Source organism: Colossoma macropomum, unplaced genomic scaffold (assembly GCF_904425465.1).
Source record: "Colossoma macropomum unplaced genomic scaffold, Colossoma_macropomum, whole genome shotgun sequence".
Classification (NCBI taxonomy): Eukaryota; Metazoa; Chordata; class Actinopteri; order Characiformes; family Serrasalmidae; genus Colossoma; species Colossoma macropomum.
In genome coordinates, this window is record NW_023494784.1 from 33,430,394 (window position 1) to 33,445,780 (window position 15,387).

Genomic DNA, 15,387 nt, shown 5'->3' on the forward strand with positions numbered 1-15,387 from the left:
TCATGAGCACTCAGAGAGGAATTGCTGGTGTGCGCAAGCACACTTGGCCAATAAAACCGATTCTGATCAATATGGCAAAAATATAATAACAATAATTTTCACATTTTCACAATACGCATCATGATATTTAGTTTTCCTGATATTTGCTAAGAAAAAGTAGTAAAGCCTTATTTTAAAAAACTATGAAAAGATATGAATTTTATTCAATGTATGCCATTGGTAGCATCTCCCAGTGATAGTAACTAATGTAAGAAACATTGTTAATTTATTGATTTATTTCATGCAAACCATATCATGACCCTGGTGTTCCCACACATTAACATAACTGAACTTTTAAACTGGGTTGATGTGGTGTCTTACATTAATTACACTTTAATTGTACCTAACAAAGGTGAGATTGTTGCAGAAACAGGCTGTTTACCTTCTCTGGTTGAATGTACTCTGTGATTTAGGCTGATACCTTGCCAGTGCACGTTTTCCTTAGACCACAGCATCAGGATTCAGGCATCAGCCAAAATAGCTTGGAGGAAAAATACTGTCAAGTCTCAGGTCTTGTAAAATCAGGCTAAGCTAAGCAGCCACAAACACTTTGACACTGGATGGTAAATTACATTTGAAGGTCTTTATTACTATTACTGATTACAGTTTTGTGGTACAGTGCACTTGTAGTGTAGTTGTTTGTCTGTGTTTTTTAAGTACTACCAATATCCATGATTTGCTCAGAAAAGAATAGTGTGATGTAATAATCATGATAACTAAATATTGGCCATGCCATTCCCCACCCATACTTTAACATAATAGCATGTTTGTGCTTTTATTATTCAAATTTGTTAAAAAGTTATTGTTGTGTAAACAAAACATTCTTTACAATTTTGCCATATTTATCATGTTTACATCAAAGTTGAAAGGTAAATCAAATGTAAATGTAATCCCTTATGTAACTAACTGTGTAAGGAATGTAATTATGCAATTACTTTTAAAAGGTATAGCAAATCAACAGTAACTCTGGACTGAAGATGCTGTTCTGTCAAAACTGCTGACGTAGTGAAGCAGGAGGCTCAGTGTGCTCATGCTGATGTAGTGGAAGTGGAATAGTTTTTGTAAACAAATGCTTTTCTATGGTTTCTTGAGGCAGAAAATATATGTAGCACACTTCTCTTCTTCTTCAAAGGCATGAGCAGAGGTGCACCTTTAGCTTGAACTCTGTGACCAGTGTCTTAACTGGGTCAGGCAGAGGAAATGCCAATAACTGGCCTTCTCCTTTTTATCATTATCTGTAAGCTGTAAGCAGAGGTGCGAGGTCACGGGCCTGATGATATAATGTCAGTGTGCTCAGCTGGTGCTGTTACTGCATGATGGAGTAGGTGCTTGTGTGCTAACCCATGCATCACTCAGGATGATCTGCTGCTGCCTCTAAGCTGATGGAGGACTCCTGAGTGCACACAGAGGTGCCGTAATCCGGGATGTGGGCTGTCATCACACCTGTTAGGAGGCTCCCAGAGGCTTCGGCAAGCTGTGAATATCACACTTGTATCCTTGAGAGGCTGCAGGATTGGTGGGAGATACAAAGCATTAGCTTTAGTGTTTGCTGGAGGTAATGTCGTACAGCAAACTCAAAGGGCTGCGTCTGGGGAAATAAAAAAACTGTAGGTTAGAAATCTGATGCACAGAATCCTTTTATTCTGGTCTTATTGGATCATAGTGCAGCTTTTGATACTGTTCACAGGATTCTAATCCACTGTCCAATCCATTGGGTAGGCCTCTCAGGCAGACTTTTAGAAGGGTTTAGATCATATTTAGTTAATAGACAGTTCATGCTTTCACTGGGAAATCATTCATCAAAAAAATTTTACATTTCTTGTGGAGTCCCCCAAGGTTCAGTTTTAGGGCCTTTGCTTTTTCTCTTTGTACATTTGTACTTTTTCTCTTTGTATTTGTTACCTCTAGGTGATGTCATTAGGAAACATAATATCAATTTTCATTTTGGATGACATACAATTATACATTTCCATTCCCTCTGATAATCAAGACTCTGTGGACAGACTGACCAGCTGTGTGTTAAACATTTCTCAGTGGATGTCACAAAAAATTTCCTACAACTAAATAATGAAAAAAAACTGTATTGATCTTTGATACTAAAACTCAGAAAAAGTTAATGAGAAGCTCAGTTCTTTAGCTTCATATACCAAACTTGAAGTATGAAACCTGGGTGTAATGTTAGACTCTGAGCTCTGTTTTATGCATGTAAAACATCACAAAAATAGCTTTTTATCATTTAAGAAATATTGCTAAAGTTTGGTCTTTTCTATCACAGAGCAACACAGAGAAACTTTATGCATTTGTTACAAGCAGAGTTGATTACTGTAATGATCTTTTTACTGGGCTTCCTAAGAAAACAGTCCATCCTCTACAACTCGTGGCAGCACGCATCCTAACAAAGACAAAAAAGAGACATCATACAACTCCCATTTTGAAAGAACTGCACTGGCTGCCTGTATCGCTCAGGATAGATGTTACAGTTACTAGTTTTAAGGCTCTAAATGACCTTAAAGCACCTGCTTACATCACAAAATGTCTGTTTAAGTTCCAGCATGTGATCTTAGATCTGCAGATCTAAACTGTGGAACTTAATTCCACCTTTTAAGCTTTCAAACTCAGTGCACACTTTTAAGAAACATTTAAAAATGTGTCTCTTTAACTTAATTAATATTCCGTTTTTTTGGTATTTATCTTTTTAATTTGATCTGTGTCATTTTCTTACATGATTTTACATTAGTACTCAATGCTTTGTATTACTGATAAGCTTTATTACCTGTCTGTAAAGCACTTTGAGCTGTCACCAGCATGTAAAGGTTCTATATAAATAAAGATTATTATTATTATTATTATTATTAAATCTCCGCAGATTCTCTCAGTACTCTGGAACAGTTGGATTTCCACTGTTTGCGGATTTTGTAAAGGTGTCTTTGATAAGAGCATTTGCAAAATTAATAAATATAAATGTAAAATGATATGTGCTAATAATCTACAACACTTATTAACCTGCTTCGTTTTGAGCTCCTTGCTTAATGCACATCAAGTCAGGGGGCCAGCTAGCAAGATTTAAGTCCCAGAGACATCACTATAGTGAGGATGATGACTGCCAACTAGCCAACTTCATTATAGCTAAATTGTTAAAATATTACCCACCCATTACCCTTAACTGAATTTAGGGAAAAAGGTTTTTGAATATTAAACACAGCACATGATTGCTTACCTCACATTTAACTGGCTAACTTTAATTACTATAGCAGTGACAGCACACTGCAGTGAGTAAAGGCTAATTAGGCACAGTTGTGCCTTTTACAGCACTAGGAGTAAATGTCTGAGGTAGGGTTTGGCGATATGACTGTAGTAAGGTATAGCACGGTATTTAAAAATGATGCCAGGATTTCAAAATGATGATTTCAAAATTATGACACTTCAAATTTCTTTTCCTTGTCTGAACGGCTAAATAAGCACATTCCTCCATTTATTTAGAGGGGCTCACTGATTGGGGTGTGGGAACTCATCAAAAGAAGCTGCTAACAAAGAGAGGGGAAAAAATCAGAGCCAGCAAAAACCTCAGAAAACCTAAGCATGATAGTGACTTAGTGACGACTAAGAGCTACACATGACGCAGAACATGTCCTTTCAGATGTTCTCAAAACAGGCGTTATTTCAGTGTCAGTTAGCTGGAACCAAGCCTGTGCTTTGGCATGACATGTTTGGACAGCTAACTAAGCTATCATTAGCTTAGCGAAAACACTAAGAACGCACAGAGACCTCCAAAACAGGCCGAAATGACATTTTATGGCTATGTGAAAAAAAGATTAAGCCCTCACTGGTGAAACAGTAGAGCAAGCTATTGCTGTATTTACGTGTTGCATTTTTCTGTGCCTTTTTGTGTGACCGATGGCAACATGCAGCTGTGTTGCCATGGTAATAGCATCTGCTGAACTTTATTGAAGATCTAAGTAGAGTTTTGTCCATTTTTTAAAGTTTTCTCAGGTGGAAAAAGTCATGACAATGCAGGAACCCAACTTCCTTGCCTTTGATGACCGTACTTTTTTTATGTTTTCTTTGGTGATGGAGAATTTTTTTTAACTGTCAGAAATCTGAGGGGTTGAAGTTGTTTGGCCTAGGCTATGCTACAAGGCAGGTCACATTGGAGTTAGATCACACAAAAGCGAGTAATACATCCCAGTACTCTTCTTGCGTCTCATGCTGGAAGGCAGCAGAGCATAGAACAGATAGTGTGGTTACCCTGCCATCCACTCATTAACTTAGCACATGCTATATTAACCACACATAATGCCTGGAGCTCTGGAGACAGAGCTGAGTGAGACAAATAGCTTTATTTAGAGCACGGTGGCATGCCTGTTGTTAGCCTGTGGATGAGCTTTATTTAGATAACCCCAGCTCTCTGCATTACGGAGAGGTAGTGGAATGCTGAAACAATGGCCTGCTGGAGTCAGGCTAACGGGCAGATTCTCCTCTGTATTCCAGGCACCTTATTTCATCGTGCTTTCCCCAGACTATAAGAAGCATGTGGCCTAGCATCAGCCACTAGCGTAACTAAGCTGTCCTTCTGGCTATAAGTTGATGGCATCACGTCTGAAAATAGAATGGGTTCTCAAGGACACATAGAGGTGGACGCGATAGCATTTTTAAACGCCTGGCGGCTGTGGAATTCCATGGCCACAGGGGGATCATTTAAAACCATTACCTGAATCTGTCTTTGCTTTCATGGCCTAATTGTTGGTGTTAAGAATCCATTAGTACAAACAATTGACCTACCAGGCTGGGAAAAAAACCCTCTGTGGCTAATATGTACATGGCAGATGATTTCAAATGGACTTTAACATGATATGTGAGCTCTAAAGGAAGTATCTGGCCTATTTCCTAGGCATTCACATTCACAAGGCCATTAATGAATACATTTTCGGTGACTGCCGGTCTGTGCAGCTAATTCTGCTCATGTAAGAATGCTGGGATGAGCTTTGAACATAATGCACATGTGCATTTACTCTACTAGAGGCCCCAGAGTAGGCCAGGTAATAATGAATGTATGTATTACCATGATAACGTTTTAAACCGTCAATCAGAAATCATAATGCATTTTCCTCTCATAACATATTTGATGTATTTCCAAGTGAAAGGTGGTATCAAGCAGGATCTTTGGGCTAGCTCAGTGTTGTTGTGTGATAATATGTAGATATAGGGGGAGGTGAAACAATTCAATATTACTGGTAATATTATTTCTCCCAGCCAACTCATCCTTTTTCAGTGTTTTATAGGAGGGCTAAAGTTTTGCAATTTGATGGAAGATTACATAAAAAGAAAAATTGTTTTTAACCTTTAATAGATCTCACCAGCAATAGTTTTTGAGTGCTTGTGTACACACATCCAGAATTGGGATTGGTAAGTGTTCATGATTGATGGTGGCCCGACGTCATCATCGGGAGACTTGAAATGGAAAACGGTGAGAAAGGACAAACAAAGGAGACTCTGAGATGGCTAGATACGAGAGGAAGATCTGATTAGTGTTTAATACTCATTTTCTCCTTTTTCCCTTGTTTTCAAACTGGTTAACCTTTTATTTTCCGTTGTGGGTCTTTTTTTCGTTTCTTTTTCTTTTTGGGAGCTGTTTTACTTTTTCTCTTCCTTTCCTTTTTCATTATGGAGCATTTACATTTTCTTAAAGATGCTGTTTTCTTTTCTGTTTGATTCAATGCAGTTTCTCTTTTTTGCCCACTTCTTCCTTTCCTTTTTGTTCAGAGACAGACATTCTAGATACCTTACCAGTCACCCGTCTACAAAGGTGTGACACTGACTGCTCCAGGCCCTTAAATGCAGAGGTCTACAGGTGTGTCTTGTTGGCGCTGTGTAGCCTGTGGGCTTCTGGGAACTGGAGTTTCCCAGGCTAATAGCGCCTCCCCTCCATTGCTGTCGCCCTCTGCTGGCAGCTGGTGGCATGGGCAGTTCCCTTACACTTCGAACATAAGATTAATTCGTATGTGCCACACAATTAAACATTTCCCCCAGAAAGGTCTCCAAATATCCAAATCTGACACAGTGTGGCTTTAAAGGAGGAGATTAAAATACAAAATTGCTGTGTGGATGTTAAAAGGTTTAAAGGGTTAAGTGATATTATAAATCATGCTTAATATGACCAGGGACATGAAATAAAAATAGCTCAATTATAGGTTGAATTTAACCTTAAGGGATTGTATTTTGGCCCTTCAATTTCTCATAACTGCAAAACATAAATATTAGTTTCAGTAGTGGTTACTGAATAATAAGTCTTAAGGTACATGACTGAATAATAAACTTATGTTTATTATTTAATTAGTTAAGATCATGATAGACATGTTTTTAAGTTATAGAGCAAAGGTTCATTGATGTTCAGTGCTTTTTTTGTCTTTTTGTGAATGTGAATTATTACACAGCACTCACAGTTCTGTTTTGGGTCTGTCATTCACATCATGTGATTTTGGTAGCTTTAGCCAGTCTCCAGACTCAGCTCTGTGGTGGGAACTCATGCTGACATGTCTCATAAATCATTCGTAGCTCTCCAATGCTTCGGTGGAGGAAAGAGGAAGTGAAATTCAAGCGGCAGTCGTATACAGGAAACAGCCGTAGCTGTACCTCCACTTTTAATTCAGCGGTAGTCAAGCTTGTGCAGTTGTTGATGTCTTAGTTGCTGGAGGCTGAGGAGTTGCCTAAGGGCTTCAGCCAGAAGAATACACATTAACTAGGAGACAATAGTGGGTAAAGAGTCGGGGGCATCCAGGAAAGCTGTTCTCAGCCTTTTTTTTGGGGTATCTTGCTCTCTCCTGCTGCCCTGGGTAATTACGGATCAGAAATCCTCGGCATGTTTACATGGATGGGAGGCACCTGTTGCTTTCCCAGGCAAGTACCAGTGAGATATTTCTGCTCTTAGTAACATTGGCTTTATTAAGTGCTCCCAAGATGCCTTGTGCACACATTGGTACATTAATAGCAGTTTTCCACTTGGGTTAATTGCAGAAAGCGAATGAATCATTTGAAAGAATAGCCTAGCCTATAAATATGCTTGCTAGACGGTATCCCTGCTGTGTGTATTTGCTGGCGGCATTGAGAGATGAGTGAAAGCCTGAAAAGAGCAGATCCAGAGCTGAAGGGAGATGTAAAGCAGGTTTGAAATGCAGAAATGACAGTTGGTAATGAATCATTTCATGTAACTGGATTATTTTTATTTATAAATTCAATGCTGTGTTTGAAAAATGAATTACAAACCTCAGTTCCACACAAGTTGAGACAGCATGTTAAATGCAAATAAAATAACAGAAAGCCTGTGATTTGTAAATCCATTCTGAGCTGTATTTAAACAAAAACAGTGCAAAGATATTTAATGTTTTACCTTGTGCACTTAATTGTTGTTTGTAAAAATACACTCATTCTAAAATTGATGCCTGTAATGTGTTCCTAAATTTGGGACAGGGCCATGATAAGACTAGGAATCCTGTGAAATGTTCAAAAAACATCTTAAACAGGTCATGCAATCATTCTTGGGTATAAAAGGAGCATCCAGGAAAGACTTTATGAGCAAAGATCGAGGCTTGCTATTTTGCCAAATATTGCATCAGTGAAAAATCCAACACAACAAGAATGACATTCCTCAGTGAGGAGTTGTAAGCATTTTAGGTATTTCACCCTCTACAGTGCGTAATATCATCAACAGATTCAGGGAACCTGGAGAAATATCTGTGTGTTGGGGGCAAGGCTGAATACCACTACTAAATGCCTGTGACCTTTGATCCCCTCAGATGGCACTGTTTTAAAAACCAGTATGCTTATGTGGCTATCACCAGATGCACTCGGGAATACTTTGACCGGGAAAACACTGTTCGTCACTGCATGTTAAGACTGTACTATTTACAGTGGAAGTAATATGTCAAATGTCCAAAAACACCACGGCTTCTCTGGGCTCAAGCTCATCTGAAACAGACTAATTCACATTAGATGGACATAATGGACATTGTGTTCTTTGGACTAAAGAAGAAAATGATCCTTTGGATTGTTACCAAAGTAAAGTTCAAAAGCAAAGATCTGTCACAGGACAGGGTCGGGTTAGTGTCCATGTCGTGGTAACTTGCACATGTTTGAAAGCACCATTAACTCTTAAATGCAATTTGTAACAATGTATGCTGCCTTCTAGATGGCATGTTTTCCAGGAAAGTCCATGCTTATTTCAATATGACGCTGTCAAACTAGATTCTGCATGTGGTACAGCATCATGGCTGAGTAATTGAACAGCAAAAGTTTGGCAAAAAATGCCATTTCAAAACTGGATTAGTTGGCGTCTTCAGTCTCTAAATGATTATTCAGTGTTTTTTAAAGTGATGTAACACAGTGATACAAACGCTCTTGTCTCAACTTTCTTAAAATGTATTGCAGGCATCATTTTCCGAATAAGTGTATATTTACAGAAATAATAAAATTAAAACATCAAATGTCATGTTTTGTGCAATTTTACAGGTCAAACAGAATTTCAACCTTGCTTTCTGTTTTTATTAGCATTTCACAAACTCTCCTAACTTTTGTACTGAGATTTTTACATTCCATCTTTGCAACGTAGTCCAATAATTTCATATTGGCCTATATGCTGGGTACCGATTTATAATGTTTACATCACCCTTATTGACACAAATGTGTTATAGCCTAAAGTCTAGAGTCACTAAGTGCTAAGTGTATTTCCACAGCACCAATGTTGACATTTCCAGAGTGGACTGAATAGCCTATATATATATATATAATAGCCTATATATATATATTATATATTATATATATATATAATATATATGTTATAGATTGTCATCTGGACTGTCTGGCTTCTGTTTATCACTGGTGTTTGGTTTACTGAGCTCCAGCAGAAAGCTTGTTTTAAGGCTGTCTTGCTAGCTGCTGCCGCTGCCACAGAGACAGAACAGAAGCAAGACATGAGTCACCAGCAGCAGCTCTCTCATCAGGAGTGTTCATCATACTGAGAGCAATGACACATGCGCGCACACACACACACACACACACACACACACACAAACACACACACACAAACAAACACACAAATATATTGTTACTGTGTTAAAATAAATTAAAATCCTCTACGAGCCAGTAACTTTCTAGGAGAAGGAAAACATTTTTGTAATTTTAAGATTCGTTAATATAACAAAATTTTACTCCAGGTTATTGTGGGCCATTTGTTTTGATCCATTTGTCGTGAAATGTTCCAAGCAAGGGTTTTCTAATGATGGTAATAAAATTAAACTCTAAATAAAATTATAACACTTAAACTTACTTTTCTTCTACTGATACTGATACTGATACTTTGAGTATTGGCAGATACTAATACTGACCTGATGTACTTCTTTAGAAACTACTAAGCTTTAAAAGTATTTAATTAAATTGTATCACTTCAATTAAGATGAGCGTCTAGAAGTAGGCTATGATATTCAAACTACTTAAACACTGTACTACCTCAGCAAGAAATACACAACAAATATCATCACATCACACAGTGTGAGCGTGTGCTATTTCTGGCTAGATTTCAGGGCTGTCATTGGAATATGCATGTTCAAATGTAGACAGTGTACATTCAACTGTTTAAAGGTACTTCTGCTGCAGCTCCTAGTATGTTTCAGGCCAATTATGAGGCCAGGTATGCATTCTAGAACTATCCACTGATATTTGACACTGACACTGACACTGATACTGATATGCCATCACCAATAAAAACAAAAGTTCTAAGGTTTATTATGACCATAGCAGCTTGAATATGTGAATAGCTTTACATCAGTGATGTAATGATTCACATTCTGCATTAAATTTGATGCAATGTGGTGTCTTGTTTTGATACGTCTTCTAATGCAGCAAAAACAGGAGTCGCCAAACATTTTTCTACGTTGATATGTTAACGTTTCCATTTTACACTAGATATTATAAAAATGCACATGGGTGCTTTATAGTGTCCCAATCTAACACTCTAGCCACAAGCTAACATACAAGGCACGATACAATAATACAATATGATATGCTGTGGTACAATTTGATACAGTACGACATGTAAGTGTAGTATGTGTTCTGTTGTGACACCCCTAGCATGAATACATACACACATCAATGACAGAGTGTGCGATGGTGGTGTGTATGTGTGTGTAATGTGACCCAAATTGGCTGGTCTGGAAACAGGAACAGATGTTCAGCATGCCGAGTTTCTATCAGGGCCTGACCTTTCTCTGAGTGTGCCATCAAACGTTGTGCATGTCTGTGTTTCACCAATGTTAGTTTAGCCTCATGTTCTGTCATCTTAATCCTTCACGCTGATGAATAATACTGGGGGACAATGGCTTGCCTGCCAGACTATTGCTGTTATTCTTGTCCAGGACTCAGCCCTAAATTAGCCCCTGCCTCCAGGTGCAGCCTCCACTCAGACACCCAGCATCTGCCCAGGTGCAGCCTGTGTTCCAGAGGAACATACTGGCTGAAAGGCAGCTGTATGAGAATGCATAGTTTTTAAAATCACCTTTAAACAGTCACAACGTTCTTCCTTTCCATCAGTTACCTTGCTTTCTTAAAGAAGACACTCACAAATCTGTTTTTGCCTCAATGTGATACAGATCTGTTTTTTTTGTGATGTATTTACATCAGGGGTGGGGAACTCTGGTCCTGAAGGTCCTTTGCACAGTTTGGAGATTTTCCTGCTCAAACACATCTGATTCAACTCAGCAGCTAATTGAAATGTTTAGTTGTTGTGTTAGAGCAGAGAAAGTACCAAACTCTGGGACTCCAGCCCCCAGTTTACATTATTATACCACCCTAGTTTACATTATGGCTTTAGATGGAAAACTGCAAACTAGATGTTCTATATTTTTCAATGAGACAGCAATGGAAAATTCTGTCACTGCTACCAGTGGAGGCAAAACACTGCAGCAGGACATTCTGTCAAGAGGTTGATTTGCCTTTTGCCAACAACCATGTTGATCATTCTGGAAAGACGGACGCTGAATGCTCATGGCTGAAGTCCGGGCATACGCTGTCATATCATGAATCAATCACGTGTGTTAAAAACACTATATAGAATACATTGTTGATAACACTGTAAGACCACAGGAGCACTATTGCTGTCACAATGGTGACATTTACACCAGTGTTCCCAGCAGAAAAGCTATACCTTCTTAGTATATTGATGGTCACCAAAAACAATATCTAGTTTCCATTTGATCCCATTTATAACAAATTTCAAAAAGAAATAAATTATATTGTGATGAATAAACAAGTGCACTCAGTGTTATAGATGCAAAGCATCACTGTTTTTCCCTGTGGTGATTTCTGATCCAAACAAAAATCAGGGTTGAGCAATACAGCTGGTAACGTGAATGTAACCAAACTGGAACAGTCTGTGGGAATTAATGAGTTTCTTATGATCACAGCTGGTGTTTTGCAGCCGACTGTGTGCCAGAGACTTGCTCTGTCACATCCTCTGCTTTGGGTCAGAAAGTAGAAATAATGAATTTGGTTTGGTCTGAAAAAATGCCCCAGTGTTGCAATAGTGGTTTGAGCCACGTGCCCTTGCTCTCAGCATCGTTTGTGTTGGTGGCTTTAACTGCAGAGGAGACTGCTGTAGTGACCGTGTGCGTGTTTGTGTCTTTACAGGTTATGCCACCCCACAGGCTGACTGGAAACCCAACTGTCAAAGAGAAGGGCTGATCTCAGACCCCCCCAAACTCCTGCTGCTGTGCCCCTCCCTGTCCCCATGGCGACAGGAGGCCATGCCCCCGAGACAGATGTGTTGATCAACCTGCATCAGGTAAGACATGTCTATAGTTATTACTGTCATTTTGTTCACTATTTAAATATAAGTACTTCCATCAATACGTAATTCTTACAAGTAGTTATGTGATTAAATGCATTTACATCATATCTATATTCTGCACACTGTAATCTGGTTGCCTTAAAATTTTGAGTTCATTGAACTTTTAATAGTGAGTTAATGGACCAATAATCTGATCCAGTTTTTTGCCCCTCAAGCCTGTCCGAATACCTTAATGTTGCATACTAGACAATAACTCTCTGATATTTGTGTTTCCTTAGATAATATAGCCACATAATTTAGGTTAGACATTCAGGACTGCTAATTAATACTACAGTAAGGTCACTTTTAAAATTTATGCATAATGTGACATTCTGTTTTGTTTTTGGCCTACTTTTTTCACTGGACAAGTTTATAGGGTGCATAATATTGATTGTAATTCAATTTGATTAAGTTCTCTTGATTTGGCTACCATTTACTGTACAATCCTGCAATAAAAGTGCTTCATTTTTGATTTGCGCCACTCTAAACAGATGGCTTTCATTTGTTTTGTGGACTACTTACATGAAGTAATCATTTTATAGTGCATAGCTTCTTTCTCCTGGTTTTGAACACTCTGTTGAACGGCAGTTCTAAACAAAAAAAGCTGTGTAGCACTGCCACTAGTAGAACAGAGCATTTATACAAGAGTTTTGTTTCTAACTAGTTGTGACACACAAGGGAAAGACGTGCATTCAGTACATGGTTCTGGTTAGGGGAGTAAGAAGATATTGATACACTTGAGTATCGCAATATTCCGGTACCTAAGACGTTGTAATAATAACTGCTGTACTGTTCAAGATGGAACAGGAAAATTTGAACAAGAAGCTAGCGAAAAGGAAGTTGACTTCAGCTTTGTGTGATTCAGGCTATCAAAATGTCCTGCTGATGGTTTTATGTAGGGAGCTACCTATATTTATGCCCTACGGTAGAACATTTTGATAAGGCAGCACAATGTGTCAAAACAAGGCTACCATAATATGGTGAATACAACGAGGCCTCGTTACAACATACCCTCCTTACAATGTATCACTGTGCCCACGTTGTGCAAGGTAGTAAAAACAAACTTTTATTAGATTTTTTAATTCCTTTGTTCAGGCATGAAAAGTAGTGCCATAATGTTGGACGTTACTGGAACTGTGATAAATGCAAATGCAGATCCCGCTGTTCTGAAAAATAAACTTTCTCTTTCACTCAGATTTTATACATATGGTGGTGTATTTTTTATACTATGATAGTTTTCCTAAAAAATTCAGAATATATCTCCTTGCTTACAGCATCACAATATGTTGCAGTATATTAAATCATAATCCCTGTATCATGATATGTTCTTGCCAATACACAGCCCCATTTTTGGTGGCATGACACTGACACATATGATGACAATGGTAGATAATTTACTTACATACTTGGAAGACATATCCTTCACTAAGTTTTGACTGAGTTCTCTTTGAATACTCTTTTAACGCACTCGCCATCAGCTTCATCCAGTGAGGGAAGGGGTCTGAAGCACAACCAACATTGCAAAATATTTTTCTGCATATTCTGTGCAACTGCACAGTGTACAAATCCCTCAAATCTTACATAGTGCAGCTTTAATATGCTGAATTTCATAGCCTACATCAGAAATACATTGCTGTGCAGAAGAATTGTTTGTTTTCGATTATGATCAATGTTAAATTCAGTTTTTTTTTTTTTTTTAACATTGGTGTATTTTGTTGTACTGTATTTTGCCATTGTTTTATACAAAGCAATAAAAACTTGAGACCATGCATGACAATAAACATGTCTAGTACTTACAGACACAAATGTAGTGTTGACTGGAAGTTCAGAATATGCACTTTACACTTGTTTCAATGAAACATAAAGGAGAAATAATAATAGTATCAAGTTACACCATGTGTTTATTATTGCTGGCATTGTTTAGGACTTTTTAAGGCTTAACTATCTTTTTTGTATTTTAGGTATACACTCTCTTTCTTGCTGCTGTGGTTGCCATAGCAGTGGTATGGACTTTTTTGGAGTTGCTATATTTAAAAAAAATAAAGAAATATAACAACAAAAATTTATCAGGCTATCTGGATGTTTCGCCTCAAACTTGATTAAGGAAAGTAGACGGGCTGTATGTATGTTTCCTCCATTCTGGTCTGTCTCAGCCAGGTTAAGTGATACTCAGAGGCCTTTGTGTAATCATCCCATCATGGGAGTGAGTGAGAGGCTGCATTCATGCTGATAAAGTGGAATGACTCAAATATCTCCAATTAGAGCCAGGGCTGTTTCTGTCTCCTGAGCGACGATGGGGGAATGGTGGGGGAAGTGCTGCTGGCGGAGTGCCAGATGTGTGGCTGCGGACAGCAGGGCAGACAGTACCATGCTGTGGACAGTCCACCCTACGTGCTTCTCGCTGGTGGCTCAGAACACACGGGGCCATTTCAATTTGTAGATATCAGTGCTGTTAACTTGTAAGCCCTTGAGTTCTGTGTGGGTCAGATGTATGTTAAGAGACAGCACAGTTCTCGTTTTGTCTCGATTGGAAAAAAATGCGCTCATAGTGATGACATGCCAACAGTGTGCTTTGTATGCTGCCGTTGCGGTGCTGCATAGGCCTTCTTTAACTTGCTGTTATAAAAAATTCACTGACCACCCGAAAAAGGTAGCCAGATAGGGACCCACCAAACATTTGGGCCCAGGGACCCATAACTTGATGATCCAGGCCTGCCAGTTGTGCTCAGTTTAAGAGGTTCAGTGAAATAATAGAGACTTGTGACGAAAGTTCAGTAATGACAAGCATTTCTTTACAGTGATGAAACGACCCAGAAATTGTAATGGAAAAATAGCCATTTTATTTACTGCTCCATGCTTCAGACCTCAGTCCTCTGACTCGCAAAGTTTCTCTAAATGGAGCATTTCACAGCCAAGCACTCTGAATGACTTTGTTTACACCTTAATCATTTAATTATGCAAAATATTCTAGTGGAATTTACAAAATGCCTTTGAGACCCCACAGCTAATTTACACCTTGTGAAGAATAGTGGAAAAACATCTGTGCAATAGCGGCCACTGAAACATATTTGTATTTCAATTTGAGCCTTTTTGTATGTGGTACTGAAATCCATTATGTGTCGGGCAGACAGCGTGACCAACGTGACCTCTCTGAACAATCAGATCAGAGTTCATGCAACTTTTTACATCAATCCAACTCAATCTCCATTGTGATTTTGCATGCAAGAGCAGTCACCTAATGGCACCGTCATCAAAAGCCTGGTTACTATATGCTAGATATACTATACATCCTTCATTTTGGAGGATGAACGAGATGAGACAGCAATGTAAACAAATAAACACAGGGCTTTCTAATAAGAGAAATCAAACTAATAGCTATTTAAGATCAGGTTTACTTTGAGAATATGTTGGAAAAAAAAGAGAAGCAGACAAATCCAAGGAGCTTCACACATATCCTGCCTCTTTGCATTATATAT

The 15,387-nt window shown here is 38.5% G+C and overlaps 1 protein-coding gene across 2 annotated transcripts in view; it reads left to right on the forward strand.

Annotated features, from left to right (window-relative positions):
- slc4a3 (solute carrier family 4 member 3) overlaps positions 1 to 15,387 on the forward strand; it is an 85,783-nt gene that overhangs the window by 6,658 nt on the left and 63,738 nt on the right. For both annotated transcript variants that reach the window (XM_036569516.1, XM_036569509.1), the window contains exon 2: positions 11,713 to 11,866. In XM_036569516.1, coding sequence (XP_036425409.1) covers positions 11,813 to 11,866 — 54 coding nt within the window. In that variant the 5' untranslated portion in view covers positions 11,713 to 11,812. The remainder of the gene's footprint in view (positions 1 to 11,712; positions 11,867 to 15,387) is intronic.